A 21073-nucleotide genomic window follows, 5' to 3' on the forward strand; every position below is an offset into this window, starting at 1 on the left:
GCAGTGACTTTGCAGTGCACAAGGACCCATAAAGGCAAGTGTTTGGGCTTGGACCTTCGGGGAGGCCTGTGGGAATTGCTTGCCACTGGAGATTTGCCACCAGGGTCTTGGCAACAGTGTCTGTGAAGTGGAGCCATCGCCAGCATCTGCCTGTCCCTCAGGGCAGACAGAATTGGCACTTCCCCTCTGCAGACACAGGTGAGATGGCTGAGGGCTTCTGTGGACATGATTCCTCTGGGTGCCTCTAGTGAAAGCTGACTGTTTGCAGATGTGTGTGTCCATTTCCACTCAGCCAATGGGCGGGGCAACGTGCAGCAAGGCACTGGAGGTCCTGGCCGCCCAGCTCCTTCAGGCTGACAGGATGAGGACTGGCTCTGACGGGCAGAGGCTGCATGACCAGGTCACCACGGCTCGACGGAAAATCAGCTGCCTACATTTTTCTGCCTTTGATCCATCAAAGGGAAAACCATTAAGGCCTGAGAATGTTTCACGATTCCTACTTACAGATTATTGATTTGTTTTTCTTCCAAGGAAAATTGGATATCAAGTTTCTAACAATCCCTTATTACCTTTTGAGAGAATGTTAACATGAGTGATTTTGAATATCTTAAAACACTCACTGTGTTTGAGCCTCGGCTCTCTCATCAGTCCAGTGAAAAGACTGCCTCATTCCCGCCAGGCATGAGGGTGGAGATGTTTTGTAAACTGTGAACACTTGTATGGCTGAGAGGTGGAGTTATTATCCTCATCATTGCTATTGTTAGGAGGATAACATCTCCTATCTGCAAATGGGCAAGCACCTTATATACAAGCTATCAAACCTACTTAGCTTCTCTACTCAAAGATTAGACAAATGACCAGTGTGCTCTGTAGTGAGACACAATTTCACTGCAGATCTTAGAGAAGGAAGCAGTCATGGTAGCTGGCAGACAAGCTTTTCATTGAGAGGCATTAATCTAACTTAATCTTTGCCCATGTAGCTCCTGGTAACACGCTTTCTCTAAGTTGGAGACTGAATGCCCATCACTGTCAGGGTTAGTGGGCAAAGAAATGTAGTCATCATACCATACAACGCCTGGATCCCTTTCACGTCATCCTTGGGGAGGCGGAATCCAAAGGGATTCTGGTACTTATAAGTTGGGTACATCAGTGCTGATGGGTCTGTGGAATGGGCCAGGCCCAGAGCATGACCAAATTCATGAGCAGCGACCGTAAATAAATTGAAACCTACACAGCACAAGAGAGAAAAAGTATCAACATGGGTTTTTGTTTTCTCTATCTTCTGTCTTTACAGGGGCATTTATGCCCCAGTTACAATTCATTCACGTTGCTTTCATGACTGGCTTATTCCAAGACTGGTAGATTATTCAGGAGCTTGGCTCTGCTGTTGAACCCACTTCTTTCACTCTTGCCTAGAAGGGGGTTTGGGGCTGGGAAGATGGACATGTAAATCAATCTCCTTGCTCATCGTCCAAAATGCTTGGTAGATGCATAAAAAAGGACCTTGGAGCTCACAGCGACAGTGCTGCTGGGTGTCAAACACAGATTTAGATCACAAATGCTCCAACAGTGCCCTGCCATTATGACCGACTCCTTTGGATCCACACAAGTTTCACACTGAGGGCTCCCAGGTGACCTGCATGATATTCTACACCCATTCTCATCACTCTTCTCAGGAGCACACTAATTCCTTCAGGTCACTTCCCAACGGAGTCTATCTCCAAGTACAAGCAAGAAACAACAAATGCTACGGGACTGAAGAGAAAGCGAGCTGTGTGTGGAGGAGGGGCTTGCTGGCTCTTGAGATGATATGCACGAAACACAAATCAGACAAGTCTACAGCACAACTGAGGGTGCAGCTTTTCCCTTATGGTGTTCCCTTTTAGATTTTTGGCTTACTTGTTTTTCCTAGCCAGCCCCCCTAGTTAAAGGGTGGCTTGGGACGTTGAACCTCAAGGTTTCATGATGGAGGCCCAGAAGAAGGTACAATATTTTCCAGGTTATGGTGAATTGTGCATATATACCATTCGTTCCCATAGTCCACTTCTCAGCATTGTCGAAATGAGTATCTCCTCCCAGGCCTTCTCCAGGTGCAAATGCATGGGCTAGAGTCCCCCGAGGCCCATCAAATGGGTAGGAATCGCCGTGATCTAAACAAGTACAGAGAAACGCCAACGGCCGTGAGTCCTAGCCGCCATGAGGAGCACATTACAGAGAAGGAAGAGCACTCATTCGTAAGCTTACATTTCAATATTCATTTTTTAAGTCCTCATGTCAAAGAGTCATCTGCCTGTTGAAAACTAAAGAGTTATTTTGTATTTCAAAGACAGTAAGCATGAAAAAATTTTAAAAAGCCATTTTTGTTATTGTTTTCATTGTGGCATCTCTTAACTGACACGTGGCCCGCTATGGACAATGCATAGACCCTGGCTCACAGGGAGAGAATAGATGGGCATTGACAGGATCCCTGTCGCCTGGGTGGATTGTGAATCTGCTGGCAGAATGAGCTTTCAAAACACGACTCAGCTGAGACCCTGTTAGCAGAAATGAGTAGGTGCGTGCTTCATTTCCAAAGCAAGCATCAAGAAAAGAGAAATTTCCCTTGTAATTTATATATATATATATTTTCATGTGTAAAATTCAGGGAAGTAATAGTGGTATTTATAAAATCCTAATTTTGATAGCCTCTTGTGTTTTTCTTTTATTATTTCTATTCTAATTAACAGTTCAATGCAACTATGATAGGAAAGGAGGAAGAACAAATGACTGGTATGGTAGAAGCCACATCGCACGCTTTTTCAGAATCTCAGTGAGGCTATATTATTTAAAAAAGAAAACAACAATGCGAGCTCAGGTGTGCCACTTCTCAGGGCTCAGCACCGTGCACCTTAATCAGGCTGCAAGCTGGGGACTTAATGTAGCGGCAGCCGAGTCCCCAGTCAGCAGTGTATGTGGGGACAGGACGACAGTTCGAAAGATCAAGGCAGATCCACGACCCCCAGAGCTGTCCTGGCCCTGCTGCCTGCCACTTCCCCAGGGTGGCATCGGTCCTCTGGAGGACACCCAGCGCTGCTTCTACAGGCTCTGTGCTTAGGGTTTGCTTGATCAGCTCCCTCCTAGCTCCTAAGCAAGCTCCACCACCCCGTCCCACCCGCCCAGGGACTCCAGATTAAAATTAAGATCAAGACTTGAAATGACGAGCATTTTCAGGTTTGCGGTCCGTGGAGGGGAAGAGGCCGTGGCTCTCACCTACCTCACTCTTGGGAAGCTGAGAGGGGAAACACATTTCATGGGTCTTTTGGCTGTCCCTTTCCTTCCTAGGTTTGTTTCTGCAAAAAGGGTGGGTGCTCCACCAAGCCCTGTGCAAGCTCAAGCCTGGAGAAGCGGGGAGCTGGGGGCAGGCCTCACGTGCATGGCCTAAGGGAGCCTGCGCATGAGAACCATGGCGGCAGGGGCCAGGGCTAGGGCTGCCCCCAGGTCACGAAGGGTTCCTCTCTTTCGGGGAGGATTCAAGTCGGCAGACTCTCGGCTAACATGGACAGGGGTCCAGGGCAGCGTATGTTGTCCCAGGATTGGATGAGGGAAGCTGGCCTTCTACCCGCAGGGAGAGCTAAGACTGACAGAATCCGGCCCCTGATGGTGCAGGGAGAGCTTGCTGCGGCAGCCCGCCCCACAGCTGAGTCTACTGCAGGCAGGAAAGGCTGCACCGGCCTGGGCTCCCACCTGAGGGCCAGGTCAAGTTCCTGGATTCACAACTCTGTGCTGAGACCTCGGGGCAAACGTGGGGGAGACCAGCATTGAGACACTGCTCCTTTGGATCGGAAGGCGAAATCCAAGAAGCGGCACAGTACCTCCTGTTTCAAAAGATATCATAATATCCGCTTCTCCCGCGTTGACCCTGACAAAGCTCAGAGGCACGGCGCTGCTCCAGGCCCGCAGGGCCATCTCTATGGCTTTGTCCACCTCAAAAGGTGTCATAGAAGATGTGTATTTGGCTACTCTGTGAAAACAAAGGGCACATGTTTTCCTTTCAGTCGGTGTTCCTAAGGGAAGAAGGCAAACATATGCTATGGGTCGCATTAAAAATAAAAGTGGCACTCGTACATCTGCAATGTAGGCTTTGCCTCTGAAATAATATTTCTTATTTTGCTTTTGTACACATTAAACTACTGAATGTTAAACAACAGGACAACTGAAGGGAAGGGATGAGGGACAGTTGAGTTAACCCGGCACGGAACTAGTGTAGCTTTCAATGTTACTGCACAAGTAATTTTAAGAAATACAACTTGGGTACCATCACAAGTAGCAGGGGTCCATTTTCCTGAAAGCGGTTTTAATGGACGAGAATCTCTTTTCCCCAAAGGGACTGGAAGTTTTCAATTGTAAAAATATAAATGTATAGTTTTGAGGCTTTGCAAATTTCCATTCAAAGGCCATCAGGATTTCCCCAGGGCTCTTGGGGGAATGTTCTCTCCTTCTTTTTCTTTTTGCAAAAGATTTATTTATTTGAAAGGCAGAGTTACGGGGGGTGGAGAGGGAGGAGAATCTTCCATCTACTGATTCACTCCTCAAATGGCTGCCATGGCTGGAGCTGGGCCTATCTGAAGCCAAGAGCCAGGAGCTTCTTCCACATGTCCCATGTAGATACAGGGGCCCAAGGACTTGAGCCATCTTCCACTGCTTTCCCAGGCCATAGCAGGGAGCTGGATCGGAAGTAGAGCAGCTGAGACTTGAACCGATGCCCATAGGAGATGCTGGCACAGCAGGCGGCAGCTTAACCCTCTGCAACACAGTGCTGCCTCCCCCTCCCCAATGTTTTTCTTAACACAATGCATTCTAAAGGGGAAATGCTAGCTTTAAGAAAAGGATACTTACTGGGACTGAACAAAGGATGAGCCTTTCAACAAGTCCTAGTGTGACAATGACATCTAAAGGCAAAAGAACAAAACAAAACACCCAAAAACCAAAAACAGTGCTTTTTGGACAAAATGGGTAGAGACAGAATTAGTGGTTTTCTAGGATTTTCTGCTCTGGAGCCTAGGGCTGGGATTTCTGGCAGCAAGCAAAGGGAAGGCAGGAGTCAGGAACTCCCACTTGGGACCAAAAGCTGGACTGGATTAATGGTTCAAAGGGAGAAGTGGGGTCTACGTGAGCCAAGCTTGGTGGTAGGGACTGTGCTGACTTTGCCTCCTTCTACAGTGCTTTGTCCAGTACCTTCTTGTAGTGGATGCTAGGCGAATGCTTGCTAAGCTGATGCAGTAAAGACGACAAGCTACCTGCTAGGAGACTGACTCAGTGACTCTCAAACTTTGAGATCTATAATAACCACTTAGGAAGTTTGTAGAATACATACGTGTGGTCCAGAAGCCTGAATTTTAATAAGTATCCTAGGTTATTCTAAGGCAAGTGGTCCAATTTCAGAAACCAACAGCAGTAATCCTGGGGTTCTATGCATGTCCTATACAGAAAATGTTATAGCTCAATTCAGGACTTGAAATGGAAGAAACAGGATCTGGGACCAAGAGGGGGGGACCACAGAATTCAAGCAAGAAAGCAAAGGACCCTGAAAGACACCACTTTAATGCTTTCAGAATATGCTGAGCCCACTGCATAATCTGTGATTTGTCGTGAATCCACAGTTAGTACCTGTGGGGAGCAATCCGGACTAGACTAAGTTACTCGAATTAGGACTTATTCTATGCATCTGCTCTCCCACAATATGGCGCTGGGAGAGAAGAAAACAGCTTCTACACAGCTGCCTCCAGTTCAACTAATAAACTGTAGGACTTGCTCCTGATTGGAGGAGAGCAGCGTACTCGGCGTGTGGGCAGCCGAGTTGGGATTGGCGGAGGAGGACTATAAAGGAGGAGAGAGACGGCATGCATCAGGGAACATCTATGAGGAACATCTATGGGGAACATCTAAGGGAACCCGTGCAGCCCCCGAGAGAACCGGCCGGCGGTGTGCCGCTCCCCTGCGGAAGTGGGGAATGCGGCCAGGGGGAACTGCCCTTCCACGGAGGTGGAAGGGATAGTAGCCAACCCGGGAAGAACCAGCAGCAAACCCGGGGAGGGCCGAGCAGACGAAAGAACAGCGCAGGGTCCTGTGTTGCTCCTCCACGAAGAGGGGGAGCGACATAATGGTGCCGTGACTCGGATAGGAAACCTAGCTTGGATAGGAAACCTAGGACGGATAAAAAACTTAGGAGGGAAGAAACGGGAAGAACTAGGGAAAATATCGGAGAGAGAGACTAGCAAACAGCCTAGGGAAAAGCCGGACGAAAAAGGAGCCGGAAGAAGCTATTGAAAGCCTAGGCATAGACTCGAAACAGCCTAGGGAAAAGCCGGACGAAAAAGGAGCCGGAAGAAGCTATTGAAAGCCTAGGCATAGACTCGGATACGGACTACGGGGGGAAGCTGGGAGAAATCTCTAAGGGCGAAAGCGAAAGTGAAAGCTAGAACAAACAGACTCGGATGCGGACTGTGGGGAGAGGCCAGGAGAAATGAGGGAGGAATATCGTTGGAGGAAAGCTTGGGGAAACATACTGGGTAGAGAAAAATGTTAGGGAAATTGAAGCCGCGGGGGGCAGGCCGAGGCGGAAACGGAAGCCACTTTGGGGTTCTCAAGTTAGCCCGGGAATAGGGGGCGAAAAGTTGAAACCAGAAGCTGAGACGCAAGCCAGATTGGGATCCGTCTGATTAGCCTGGGGAGCAAAGGACGGGAAGCCAAACCGTGGGGCGGAGACGTACGCTGGGTTGAATTCGCCAGGCTAGCCCGGGGAACTTAGATTGAATGCTAGTGGCGGACACGTAAGCTACGCTGTGTTACTCGCGGAAGCCGCCGCGTGCAGAGAGAGCACGGGGCGTGAATAGATAGGGAATGGGGCTGGCGTAGGCCGTGGTTCAGACGCGAAAGGGTTAAGCGTGGAGACCGCGGAGCGCGCGAAGCCGAGCCGCGCAAAGCCGGGAAGCTGCGCAGATGAGAGAGGCGCGCGGGCTGGAGCGGCGCAGAGCCGGGAACCCGCCGGCGGGGCGAGGTGCCGGGAAGCCGCGGGGATAAGAGAAATAGAAATTTAGAAGCAAAGTGAGAGAAATAGGAATGCTGGAAGATAGAAGTAAAATGGGAGAAATAGGAATGCCCGGAGATAGAGAAATAGAGAAATAAAAAGGCCTCCCTACAACACTGCAATGTGAGAGCTTGGATTCGGTCTGCCTAATCAAGTGAGGTGATGAGCACCTGCGGGCAGCTAGCAGCTTATGCGCCGCAGGTCACCGAAGACAGGCACGAATTAACATCAGTAAAGCTTCCCCACAATGCAACAATTAGGAGGCTTGGATTCGGTCTGCCTGATTTAAGGCGGTAAGCGCCAGCAAGCAGCTCGACCAGAGTATGAGCTGCAGGTCACCGAAGATAGGCACAAACCAACACTAATAAGTCTCCCCCACAATACGGCAATGAGAAGGCTTGAATTCGGTTTGCCTGATAGGTTTTGTAAACACCTGCAGGCAGTTCTAGCAGAGCAGAGCATGCGCTGCAGGGCACCGAACACAGGCACGCATCAGCGCCTAAAAACCTCCTCACAACATGGCGAAGAGAGGACCCGGATTCGGTTTGCCTGATAGGACTTGTAAGAGCCTGTGGCAACTCTAGCAAGTAGAGCAGAGTGTGTGCCGCGGGACACCGAAGACAGGCGCGTATCAACGCTAAAAAATAAAAAGAAAGGGGGATCTGTGGGGAGCAATCCGGACTAGACTAAGTTACTCGAATTAGGACTTATTCTATGCATCTGCTCTCCCACAATATGGCGCTGGGAGAGAAGAAAACAGCTTCTACACAGCTGCCTCCAGTTCAACTAATAAACTGTAGGACTTGCTCCTGATTGGAGGAGAGCAGCATACTCGGCGTGTGGGCAGCCGAGTTGGGATTGGCGGAGGAGGACTATAAAGGAGGAGAGAGACGGCATGCATCAGGGAACATCTATGAGGAACATCTATGGGGAACATCTAAGGGAACCCGTGCAGCCCCCGAGAGAACCGGCCGGCGGTGTGCCGCTCCCCTGCGGAAGTGGGGAATGCGGCCAGGGGGAACTGCCCTTCCACGGAGGTGGAAGGGATAGTAGCCAACCCGGGAAGAACCAGCAGCAAACCCGGGGAGGGCCGAGCAGACGAAAGAACAGCGCAGGGTCCTGTGTCGTTCCTCCACGAAGAGGGGGAGCGACAAGTACCTTGAAATTCTCTCTCAATAGATAGGCCAGTCATGTCTCTATGAGCTGATTCTGTGTCAGTCTGGAGAATGCAAGGGTGGAGAACAGGATAACAGCCAAAAGAAGAGAGCATGAGCCAACTAACACTGGGTCTAGGGACTGGTAAGGCAACAGCAATAGCAGCTAAGAGTCTTTGGAGACATACGGTGTGCTAGACATTGTTCGAAGCTCTTGTCAGTGTGCAATGTTATCTAAGCCTCCTAATAACCCATAAGAAGTAGAAGGTAATAATAACAAATATCTACAGTTTACAATTGTTTCAGGATTTGAGTTCAGTTCTGTCTTTGAAGTTCATGCAATAAGAACCGAATCACATTATATGCCCTATGATTTAGTGGTTATAAGAAGCTGTCTGAGATCCAGCAGCTATACAAGACAGAGCACAAAGTTAGCTCTGCTGTCTTCTTGAGGGAGGGGACGGGGAGTTATTTGGGTGCAAGGGTGGATGGGCACCGTGAGTGAGCCGAGAGCTTTTGCAGTAGTTCACTTTGGCCCGGAATGTTACAGTTCTCCAAGTCGCGCATTATCTTGATCAATGCCTTTGGTGTTTGCTGTGCATAGTCACAGACTTACAGTCTTGGACAGAGTTTATTTTAAGAAAACTATGAAAAAAGGTCATAGATTTATATACAATTTTCTTGTCTTAGTCTTAGACTATAATCACTTGTGCTTTCAGTTAAGGGTTCCCCGCACCAATCATTTTGATTCTATGCTCAGGGTGCCACCGTATGGAATTATAGGCTCATAGCAGGTAGCAGGTGGCCCAGGTGAATCCATGGGCCCCTGGGCTCTCCTTGTTTGTAATTTCATTTGACCCTAGGGACTCACTGGTTCTACAGGGAGGCAGGGGCAGGGGCAGAGAACCCCTTCAGATTTGTATGGTTTGCTGCTTTCTGTGTTGTAAGCACGCTTGTTGTGGCTAATTTCAAGCTGTCAGCTTGTGATGTTGGAAAGAGATGGACAGGAATGCACTGCTGAGTGGTTTATCCAGCATCCAGATAAAGTTGATGTAGATACTCTCATGAACATAGATAACAGTAAAATGTAGGGAAGCAGAAAGCAATGTGCTTTGATTACCTTTGTTTTTAAGCATATTTTATTTAATTGAAAATTGACATAATTTAATAATGTCTGTGTTTGGCACCAGCTCCTAAAGTTCTTGGAGACTTAGCAATTGGCTGCTAAAATCCTGACTTAAAAAAGATTTCTTTGAAAAGCAGAGTTACAGAGAGAGAGGAGGAGAGAGACAGGGTTGGGGGGAGGGAGAGGGAGAGAGAGAAAAAGAGAGACAGCTTCCATCCTTCCATCCGCTGGTTCACTCCCTAAATGGCCTGAGGCTGGGCCAGGCCAATGCCAGGAGTTAGGAGTTTCTTCTGGGTCTCCCACATGGGTGAATTTGGGCCATTTTCTGCTGTTTTCCCAGGCACATTAGCAGGGAGCTAGACTGGAAGTGGAGCAGCTGAGATTTAGTGTTGCAGGTGGTGGCTTAACCTGTTGCACTGCAACGCTGGCTCCTAAATTTCTGAACATTTTTAAGATTGGCTCCAGTGAGCTGTTAGGAGCCAGCACCACTGCTTGGAGCGTGGCAACATCTAACCTTTCCTGTTTCCAAGATGTCGTACTGATGTGCTCATCCTAAAAACGCAGTCTGATCTCGACTCTGGTCTGCCTCTCCACTGCCCTGGGGAAAAAGTGCAAACTCCTGAAATTACATTCTGATTGCCCTCCAGCTGCCTCTCCAGGCTCAGTTTCTGCTGCTCCCCTCCTGGCATGGCCACACACACAGTAGGCCCCGGCTGTGGGACCTCCACCCCCTACACAAGCCCATTCCACTCTGCTGCTGCCTGCTGGGTCTGCTTTCCTATTTGGAAGCCCACTTGTGTTTGCAAGGCCTGGAACACGATGATCTGTGGCAACCAGTCTTTTCCAGTGCCCCATCCATCTGCATGCATGAGGTCCCCATTAAGCAGGTGCTACCCACCTCCCCTTCTGGGTTCTGGTGAATTGCCCAATGTCACCGCCTAATGGTGGGACTTAAAAAACACCTTTTTTTTTTTTTTTTTTTTTTTTAATAGTCATGGGGGAATCAAGATTTTTATACAGACCAGAAGGAAGATATTTTTAAGAGAGGAAATAAAGAGAGAGGGTATTTCTCTCTGAATTTTGGAAAGACTCGATCTCATTACCTGTATGTCAAAGTATTTTTTTTCCATTTGGGTTCACCTGGGAAGAGACGATAGTTCGCCACATCAGGAACTCCGCAGCGCGGCTTCTTGATCACGTCCATCGTGTTCTGGTCTAACTTCCCCGTGACTCGGAGGCCAAAGAACGCTTGTAGCTCCTTAATCTTCTTTACCATGGAATTGCCTCCTCTTGCAACCATCTCACCAATCTGGGATCCTCCTTTCCTTGTGTAATACTTGTCAAGATAAGCCTGCAATGGAGAGGTGGATTGACACGGCTAAAGTGTAGTCTGGGAAATATTCCTGGTCAGATAAGACAGAAGACGGTATCCTTGAGGTATTAAATACAGTATGTAGGGGTGAGTGTTTGGCCTAGCAGTTAAGACACTGCTCGGGACACCTGTATCCCATATCAGAGTGTCTGGATTTGAGGTCCTGCTTTGCTTCTAATTCCAGCTTCCTCTTAATTTACAGCCTGAGAGACACCAGGTGGTGGCTTAAGTGTCTGGGTCCTTGATAGCCACTGTGGGAGACCTGAAATGAGCTCCCAGCTCCTGGCTTCAGCCTGGCCCAGTCCTGGCCATTAAAGGCATTTTTCTCTGTCTACTTCTTTCTGCCTCTCAAATAAACAAATAAAATAAAAAACACAAAGAGCATATTCCCACTTCTGAAAAACATTAGACATGTTTGCATAGGTGAAGTTAAGCTATATCTCAAATGGTTGATGGTTATCCTGGATGGTGCGGGTTGGTGGGGGTTTTAGACTTTTTTCTCTTTTGTGTACCAGCAGTTTTCAATTTTCCTACAGTAAGTATGCATTACTTCTTTCATTTTTCTTAAAGAAAATGGAAGGAAAAGGTTGTGGACACCATTCTCCCGAGTTGATTATTTGTGAGGTTCTTATCCAGTTTGAAGACAAAGGTATCTGGTTCCTTGGGTAACCAGTGATAGGCATCATATTTTCACTATGCATAATGGAAGACTAGTATGTTTGTGACTCTCAGAGGCATGAAATTCTAGCCCCTTGTCCTCTGCAAAGGCAGGCAGGGGTCAACCTGTTTTTCAGCTGTGCCTTCAATCAGCTCAGGTGTGTTCAGCAAGTGGGGCAGAGTCTGTTGCCATGGGGCAGCTATCCCGGGGCAGGCTCTTTGCAATTTGAGGCAAACAAAATGAACCATAAATCATGAGGCTTTCATGTGCACACGGAGACTCGAAATCCCTTGGTGTATTTGTTCAGAACACTGTGAGGCTGGGATGGGATTAGGGTGAAGTGAGTGAGGCAGGGGCATGCAAGTGCAAGGTGAAGACTTGCCTTTGGCCCAGGAATTTCACTGCACAACTGATTTCAGGAACATAGCCAAAGAGAAGTCAATGATTTACATATGTTTTATTATCTAAATATGCTTGTATTTACATAGCATAGTAATTTATTCAATATAAATTATATATTCTCATCTTTATACTGACAACATATTGTATGTATCATGCATATATTATGCATATTATTTGCTTACAATTACACACATAAATAATAAAGAAATATAAGTAAACTTATTAACAAGGGATTTGTTAGGTTTTATTAATATATGAAAAGTCTTCAAAAAGTTTATGAAAATTGTGTTATGAAAGAATTATGCATTGATTTCACAACCTTTGCACCAAAATAAAATGATCTTTGAATTACATTTTCTGTGAACTTTTAGATATACCTTTGCATATTCATATGCTATAATACTAAGTCATAAATAAGATCACATTTTTGATGACCCGTTCTTTCCACTGGGATCTCACTCGCGGAGATCTTTCATTTAGTTTTTTTTTTTTTTTTTTCCCCAGAGTGTCTTGGCTTTCCATACCTGAAATACTCTCATGGGCTTTTCAGCCGGATCTGCATGCCTTAAGGGCTGATTCTGAGGCCAGAGTGCTGTTTAGGACATCTGCCAAAGAAGGAGGTACCTTTCTCTGAAGGGAGGAGAGAACTTCCACTTTGACCATGGCCTTGTCTAAAAATTATCAGAGTCAGTGAACTCAGGGGGCTTCCATAGCCTTGGCAGCTCATGACAAGAGCCTAGGGTGACTACTGATGCCATAAACAAGAGTGTCAATTTGTTAACTCAACAACAGGAGTCACTGTGCACTTACTCCTCATGTAGGATCTTTGTCCTTAGTGTGCTGTACATTGAAATTTAATGCTATAACTAGTACTCAAACAGTATTTTTCACTTTATGTTTCTGTGTGGGAGCAAACTGTTGAAATCTTTACTTAATGTATGCTAAACTGATCTTCTGTATATAAAGAGAATTGAAAATGAATCTTGATGTGAATGGAAGGGGAGAGGGAGTGGGAAAGGGGAGGGTTGCGGGTGGGAGGAACGTTATGGGGGGGAAGCCATTGTAGTCCATAAGCTGTACTTTGGAAATTTATATTCATTAAATAAAAGTTTACAAAAAAAATAAAAAAATAAAATGTTTATTACTGTAAAAAAAAGATCACATTTTTGAAAAATAAATATGTAATGGCCTGGAAGAATGCTGTTAATATAATGGCAATTTACTGAGAAAAACAAAGGAAAAATCTTAGTACAGGTAATAATTAAAATTCCATAAATAAACCAAACACAGAAGTATGTCTGAATGTTAATATTGGGCATCTCTGAGTGGTGAAATTATGGTGTTTCTTCTTCTTCTTTTTTTTTTAATTTGACAGAGTTAGTGAGAGAGAGAAAGACAGAGAGAAAGGTCTTTCTTCCATTGGTTCACCCTCAAATGGCCACTATGGATGGAGCTGCACCGATCTGAAGCCAGGAGCCAGGTGCCTCTTCTTGGTCTCCCATGCGGGTGCAGGGCCCAAGGACTTGGGCCATCCTCCACTGCCTTCCCGGGCCACAGCAGAGAGCTGGACTGGAAGAGGAGCAGCCAGGACTAGAACTGGCACCCCAACTGGGACTAGAATCCCGGGGTGCCGGCACTGCAGCCGGAGGATTAACCAAGTGAGCCACAGCGCTGGCCCCCGAGTATTTCTTCTTTATTCTTTTTTTATTTTTTATTTTTATTTATTTATTTATTTTGACAGGCAGAGTGGACAGTGAGAGAGAGAGAGAGACAGAGAGAAAGGTCTTCCTTTGCCGTTGGTTCACCCTCCAATGGCTGCCGTGGCCAGCGTGCTGCGACCGGCACACCGCGCTGATCTGATGGCAGGAGCCAGGTGCTTCTCCTGGTCTCCCATGGGGTGCAGGGCCCAAGCACTTGGGCCATCCTCCACTGCACTTCCTGGCCACAGCAGAGAGCTGGCCTGGAAGAGGGGCAACCGGGACAGAATCCGGCACCCTGACCGGGACTAGAACCCGGTGTGCCAGCGCCGCTAGGTGGAGGATTAGCCTATTGGGCCACGGCACCGGCCTCTTTATTCTTTCTATGTCCAGCAGGTTTCCAGAGTGAACACATACTATTATTGTTAAGGGAAAAACCAATGGAGTGAGTCCTACTCACTTGTTTGCAGAGGGTGCTCCATTTCCTCACTGCAGGACCAACCGAGCCTTCACCCCCTGCCCTGTGGGTGACAGGAGCTCAGGTGAGCCTTCACCCCCTGCTTAGGTGAGATGAGAACCCAAGGGGAGGAAAAAGGAGAAGGTCTGACACTCAGATGAGGCACTCTGAAAAAATGTGTGGCTCTGATTGCATTTCCAGCTCTGATAAGGCCACCTGAAGGAAGCATTTTATATCCTTTTTGCAAGAAGCTGATTCGATGGATCACTCCTGTTTGTGCAAGCTGATGCTGTGATAATGCGGTGCTCATGGCGATGTCTGCATCATGCCTCTCAGAGTTCACCTCTGCATATAAGATTAGCTGCTTCAAATCTGAGACAGTTGTGATCGCAAATATTTGTCCCCTTGTGAGTTTGTTATAGTTCTAATTTCTGCTTCACAAAATATGGTCATGCAATGGAAGATGGGCATGCAAACTAGGCGGAAAATATACTCAATTACAGTATGAGCAGTGCCTCTAAACAGAAGGGGTACGTAGTCATCAATGAAGATTACAGTGAAGTGAGCGTGGGCTGCCAGCGTCTCAGCAACCAGTAATATACTGGTGCAAAATGTTAAAGAAAAATTAATGCAAAAACCCATGATAAATAAAATATCAACATTTTAAATAAAGATAGGATTCTACCCTGTCTCATCTGCTTCACCCAAATCCTGACCCTGAATCATAGGAAAGCTAAGGGGTTAGCAATGTTTGTTTCTTTCTTTCTTTCTTTCTTTTTTTTTTTTTTGACAGGCAGAGTTAGACAGTGAGAGAGAGAGACAGAGAGAAAGGTCTTCCTTTTCCTTTGGTTCACCCTCCAAATGGCTGCTACAGCTGGCGCACTGCACCTATCTGAAGCCAGGAGCCAGGTGCCTCCTTCCGGTCTCCTATATGGGTGCAGGGCCCAAGCACCTGGGCCACCCTCCACTGCCTTCCCGGGCCACAGCAGAGAGCTGGACTGGAAGAGGAGCAACCGGGACAGAATCTGGTGCCCCAACCAGGACTAGAACCCGGGATGCCAGCGCCGCAGGAGGAGGATTAGCCAATTGAGCCATGGCGCCGGCCTAGATTTCTTCTTTAAGTGATAGTTTTTACAATTTTTCTGCTATGAACCCATACTTTTTTAATAAAAAATGCTTTATTTCTTTATTATATACATAAGAAATTGGACTAATGGCTCAAAAGGTTTAAGGCTGGTCATAGTTGATAGAATTAAAACAGTATTTTTAATGAAGTAAAGATAAAATCAGAAACTTCCTACTTAACAAAAGAACATAATACTTTCAGTGCACTTCTGTAATGTCCTTATTGAGGACTAAGAGTTTAAAATTAACATATACATGTTTCGAGACAAGGAGAAGTTTGGGGTATGTGTCTTTGATGTTTCTGCTTTGGCTAAGTCACAGCAATGGATTTGTGATAACTATTTTTATTTTTTTGGACAGGCAGAGTGGACAGTGAGAGAGAGAGACAGAGAGAAAGGTCTTCCTTTTCCCGTTGGTTCACCCTCCAATGGCCGCCACAGCCGGCGCGCTGCAGCCAGCGCACCGCGCTGATCCGAAGCCAAGAGCCAGGTGCTTCTCCTGGTCTCCCATGGGGTGCAGGGCCCAAGCACTTGGGCCATCCTCCACTGCACTCCCTGGCCATAGCAGAGAGCTGGCCTGGAAGAGGGGCAACCGGGACAGAATCCGGCGCCCAGACTGGGACTAGAACCCGGTGTGCCGGCGCCGCAAGGCGGAGGATTAGCCTAGTGAGCCGCGGCGCCGGCCAATTTGTGATAACTTTTGATACTATTTGAAAAATTCTGAGTTATAATCTGGGCTGTGTCACTAAGAAGCATGGATATTTCTTTTGTGTCAGCTTTCTCATCTATCAAATGGGATTTATTTCTGCCCTACTGACCTCACCATGAGGTCCTCAGCGTGAAAACGTTTTTAAATGTATCAGAAGATTTTAAGGTGCCCTCTTACTCTTTAATCCCATTTCTAGAAAACTAGTCTGGAAAAATAATCTTTTAGATTAGGATAATGTACAACGATGCTCATGGAAACATTACTCATAAGGAAATAATGTATCCCTCTAACAAAGAGAATGGTTAAGTAAATTATAGCTCACTTATGTTCTGGAATATTTTGACACTTAAATGATGTTTATGAAAATATATAAAAATGAACGCTTTCTTAGGACAGAATAGTCAATGAGAAAAGTAGGACCCACAGTGTGAAGACAATATCAGCTGAAAAAAATTGTTAGAAAAGAAAGTAGTAATAAGAACACCTGAAGTTGATGGTTGGTAATTGGAAGATTTTATTTTTACTTTCCATTTCTTTAATTATGAATCAATAACAATGCAGTAGTAAAAATGCATGTTATTTTTAAAGGCAAAAAAGCACTTTTAAATACTATATTGATACTACCAGATGGCTCCTGACTTACAATTTAGCTTAACGATTTCTTGATGCAAAAGCAAAATGCGTTCAGTAGAAGCTGTACGTCAGGTTTTGAATTATGACCTTTGCCCAGGGCAGTGATCTCTGCATCTGTTCTCTCTCCTGGTGCCAGCGGTAGCATCACAGCTGACTGCCAGCCCAGCTGACCTCGACGGGCAACAACCCGCAGCCCCACAGTGCACCGACATGCTGGGCGGTGATGTTTGGTGGGTGAGGGACAGTCAGTACACTTTGAAGAGATTTTCAATTTATGATGGGTTTACTGGGACATGGCCCCATCCTAAGCCAAGGAGCACTTGCACAAATATTTTTAAACAAACAGACAAACAAGCCCTGAATCAAGGCCTGGATTATGAGATGAGGTAAGCGTTATATCATTCCATCATTTTCAAAGCCTTTATACAAATTATCAAAAAAGAATGTAAGGTTGCAAGAGGACATGAAGCCAATCAAGCAAGGACCCGTTTCTCTTTGCAGGTGTAGGTGGTGGTGTCTGTGGGCTTTGGAGGCAGAGGCGGCAGCTGTTTGGACACATGGCCTGTGTTGATGTCTCCAGGCACAAATGTCCTCAGGAAGTGAGCTAGAAAGAAGAGAGCAGTGCAGAATGTCCTTAACCTGACCCAGACTACCAAGGCCCAGACGAGGGCCTGGCCTGGCCTGTCCCCGAGACTCACCAGGGGGCTCGAAGGCTGCACTCTAAGCTCCTGGACCCCGAGCCTCCTGCACTTGCTGTTCCCTCTGCCTGGACAGCCTGGGTTCCAGGTCTTCATATAGCTCAGGTTCCTCTCGAATGTCACCTTCTCTGAGAGGCCCTCGGGGACTACTCCCCACTGCGCCAGTCATTCTGTACTGTCGTAGCTAACATTTTCACAATATTATTTATCACATTCTGAAATCATCTTGTGCAGTTATTGACTTCTGTATCTCCACCCGCCCCCCACCTCCGCCCCAGTCCATGGCCACCCATCCGGTCAGCCCCACGTCAGTGCTGTGAGAACAGAGACTTCGCTGATTTGGCTCACTCGTGTTCGTCCAGCACACACTACCCAGTAAACATTCACTAAGTGAACTTACTGCCTATTTTCATGTTTGCATTTGTGATTTTATAAAGTTGATGAGGTCATTGTATATTTCTAGAAACCTATATTTCTAGAAGTTTGACCAGCTCATTCCAGCCTCCTGAGGAATGATTAGTCTTCCTGCCCAGAGCTGATGACCAGGAATGTTACAAGCAGCAGGACCCTGCCAGCTGCAAGGTGCAGACAAGGTCATTCTGAGACTCTGTCAGAACAGAGGCTGAGCAGGACTGACTAATTATTTGGAGCAGAAGAAGTAAGGAATCACTAAGACTCCCAACATCCCAAGGCAACTAACATGTTTCCCAGGCACTCCTAGCCAATCTGTGACAGGTGAGGCTAGCAAGGATAGCTTTAGCCCAAGGCTTTCTGGCCTTATTGCTACACAGACTGGGGTGATTTGTTTTACCTAGAAAGAGCTGATAGTATTTTTGCCATTGAAGGCTATATGCTGCCACTGTGGCAGCAAAGCCACCATAGTCAACGTAGAAGTGATTGGCACAGCCAAGTTAGGCCACGGATTGTAGAATACTTGCAGCATGGACTAAAGTCTGTGTCTCAGCCATCTCGGATCTATTCTGTCCTCTCTTTCTTGAGGTCATAAAATCTCCATAGTTTCTGAATCAGAGTGGCATGAGGCTGCGTGGGGAAGAATGACATTTGGAGAGAATGGAACTAAAGCTAAGTGGCACCAATAAAATACACATTTTTTTATGGATTCTAAGTTATTTTGGAGTTGATCTGAGAGTAGGCTCAAGTCCAAGCAAGTCCAATTCGACAGGCCTGTTGTGGGCTTCTGCTGTATGTCTATAGGCTGACTGATGTCAAAGTGTCGCAGGACGGATGTGGCAGGGGAGCTGACTAATTAGAAAAGACAAGAAGTGTGGCCAATCAGTGGGAACATGATGGTGTGCACGGGCGAAAATCAGCTCTGCAATGCAATGGCGCTGGCTGCACACAGGTGCAGCCCGGCAGGCAGCGAGCAACCCCGAGGCAGAGCTGGTAATCACAGACACGCTGTAATTTTACAGACAGAGGCCTGCACGCAAAGCTCTTTCACTGACGTTTGAAATTCCATCATTAGAAAGTCACTTCATTACGCTCAGGATTGCAACCTTCCTTCATAAAATACAAAACACTTGGAACAATTTTGAGTCATGTGGTCTTTGAAAAATTTAGATATGAATTATTTGTACCAGGTCCTTTTTCATCAGATGAGAGAGCTCTTAAAAGAAGAAATTCGATGGAGTGGGTGTTTGGCCTCACGGTTAAGAGGCCTGCATCCCGTATTGGAGCGCCTAGGGTCAATTCCTGGCTCCAGTTCCTGATTTTAGATTCCTGCTAATAGACTCTGAGACCTAACAAGTGATGGCTCAAGTGCTGGGGTCCCTTCCATCCACACAGCAGACTTGGGCAATATTCCCAACTGCCGACTCCAGACCCAGCTCAGCCCTGCTTGGTGCAGGCATTTGGGGAGGCAATCAGAAGAGGGGAGCTTTCTGTTTCTGTTTCTATGACTCTCAAATCAGTAACAGAACAAGTATTTTTAAAATAGGAAAGCATAAGTAAGTAAGGACAGCTGGGAAATGTGTTCCAGAGAGGAGGAAAGCCCTCTAAATGATAAGGGCTTTGGCTCCCAGGACAAACATGATCAGCTTTAAATTTGATCAAGACAGTCCTGAATATGAGAGCCATCTTTACCAATGGGACCACAGGAGATCTTTTAACTGTGACTACTAACATGCATGCTTAGCACCAAATTCGCAACTCTTTTCTAGCTCAGTTTTTGTTTTTCTGCCCTATTTCCCCCCCTACATTATTTCTCCAATACTTGTTCTTTTTTTTTTTTTGTATTGTGTGTTTTTTGCAAGCCTCCACAAAGTCTGCATGAAGCAAGATAGCTAGCTAGAGATTTATTCATTTATGAATCGTTCATGCAGCATTTGTACCTGATATGCACTAGACACCACACGTAGATGGACAGGAGAGAGTACCGGTTAGACCTCAATGGACTTAGAAAGTGATGTACAAAGAATAACAGATTTTTACTTGTCTCTCAATTTTCCCTTTTAAGTTTTCTGGGGCAGGGGAGGAAGAGTGAATTGGGCAAAGATTCACAAACCTGTGCAAGGTGGAAGTTGTTCCTCCAGGTCCTGGGGGTGGCTGCAAATAGGGAGGGGGTTGCAGTGGAAAACTTCAAAGCCGTGACGAGGAGGACAGCGAGGCCAGATGCGGGGAGCACCTTCATCTCCTCAGGGTAGCTTGGTAATTATATCAGCCCGGGGACAGCAGACAGTGCACATTTGCACTTCGACCTTGGGCTCCTTTTATAGAGTCAAACAGGTGTGGGCCCTCCGAGCAAGGATGATTCATGTCTCAAACGGTAATTATACAGCTCCTTCCTCCCACTGATGACGGGGTAACACAAGCCTGCAGCAGGAGTCAGGGAAAGCTTCATCCTTCACGATTTACCAGATCACAAAAAGAGATCAACAGTTGGTTTTCATGAAGTTTATCAGCTATGGACATGCTTTGCGGTAAACTTGATTGATCTGAACCCAACTCAACCAAAGCATCGGATGTGTCCTGGTGAGGGGCCCTTTCACCAAGCTGATCACAGAAAAGGTAAAAGGTTATCTTCGAATTGAATCTGTCCTCGCAGTCATGCTGGGCTCCACACACATTCAACCCAATCTCCTGTATCCTCTGCATCCACTTCAACATTTCCCAGTAGGAGATGCCTTTCGTAAAGATGGTTCGAAGACACTGAGATCCTGAATCATCAAGGTGACACCATGTTACACTGTGCTGACTTAGGACACAAAGTGAATGGCTAGCGGTTAGAGCTTTGGGTTAACACAGAATTCTTTAGGGAATGGAGACTTTAGACAGGACTCTCTGTTCTCAGCACCCTCTGATGAATTTGGCCTTGTTCTTTTTCCCAACTCTACTTCAGATGGATTTGGATCTGGAGATGGCTTGGAGAAAAGGTGTTATATGGTGGGAAAAGCACTTTGAAGTCAGACAAACTGAGATTAGGTTTTAGTTGAGATATCTCTTAGCTGTGTGACCTTGGACAAGGTATTTTCTGTGAACATTATTGTTTTTAACCGTGAATGACTGACAATAATACTAGTCTGTGTAAACTCCTCCAAATGGAGTAGCACAGCATTTTAGTGTGGTATCTGCTCGCACCGCCTAGCATCCTTGAGAGCTGGGTTCAAATCCCCATCCTGACAGTTGTGTGTATGACTTTTGAGTGACCATGTTCATCTCTTTCAGCTGTGATATGATAGAGGAAGAGAGACCCACTTGGTAGACTTATACAGGAGTAAATCATGTCATAACAAAGCTCTTAGCAAAGTGCTTAGTAAACATTAGCTCTTACAAAATAATGTTCTGCTTATCTTTTTATTTTGGTGCCAGGGACCTGGTAGGCTTTTAATAAGTATTTTTACATGGATGTGTGGATGACTGAATCAATGATTTTCGAACCGTGGATCCTAGGCCGACCAGATGCGTCACCATCACCTGGAAACGCAAACCCTCAGGACCCACCCAGATTACTCTGGAAA

The 21073-nt window shown here is 46.4% G+C and overlaps 1 protein-coding gene across 2 annotated transcripts in view; it reads right to left on the bottom strand.

The window, feature by feature from the left end:
* Positions 1–19794, bottom strand: part of MMP20 (matrix metallopeptidase 20) — a 46870-nt gene extending 27076 nt beyond the window's left edge. The window contains exons 1-5 of one of the 2 annotated variants that reach the window (XM_002708568.4): positions 19621–19794; positions 10450–10697; positions 3852–4000; positions 2025–2150; positions 1066–1227 (exon numbers count right to left, since the gene is read on the bottom strand). In XM_002708568.4, coding sequence (XP_002708614.3) covers positions 1066–1227; positions 2025–2150; positions 3852–4000; positions 10450–10697; positions 19621–19746 — 811 coding nt within the window. In that variant the 5' untranslated portion in view covers positions 19747–19794. Of the gene's footprint in view, positions 1–1065; positions 1228–2024; positions 2151–3253; positions 3703–3851; positions 4001–10449; positions 10698–19620 lie in introns of those variants that run through there. The other variant, XM_089312210.1, reaches the window with a different exon arrangement.
* Between the last annotated feature and the right edge of the window lie 1279 nt (positions 19795–21073).

This window comes from Oryctolagus cuniculus, chromosome 1 (genome assembly GCF_051225735.1).
Source record: "Oryctolagus cuniculus isolate XC-2025 breed Fujian yellow rabbit chromosome 1, ASM5122573v1, whole genome shotgun sequence".
Taxonomy (NCBI): domain Eukaryota; kingdom Metazoa; phylum Chordata; class Mammalia; order Lagomorpha; family Leporidae; genus Oryctolagus; species Oryctolagus cuniculus.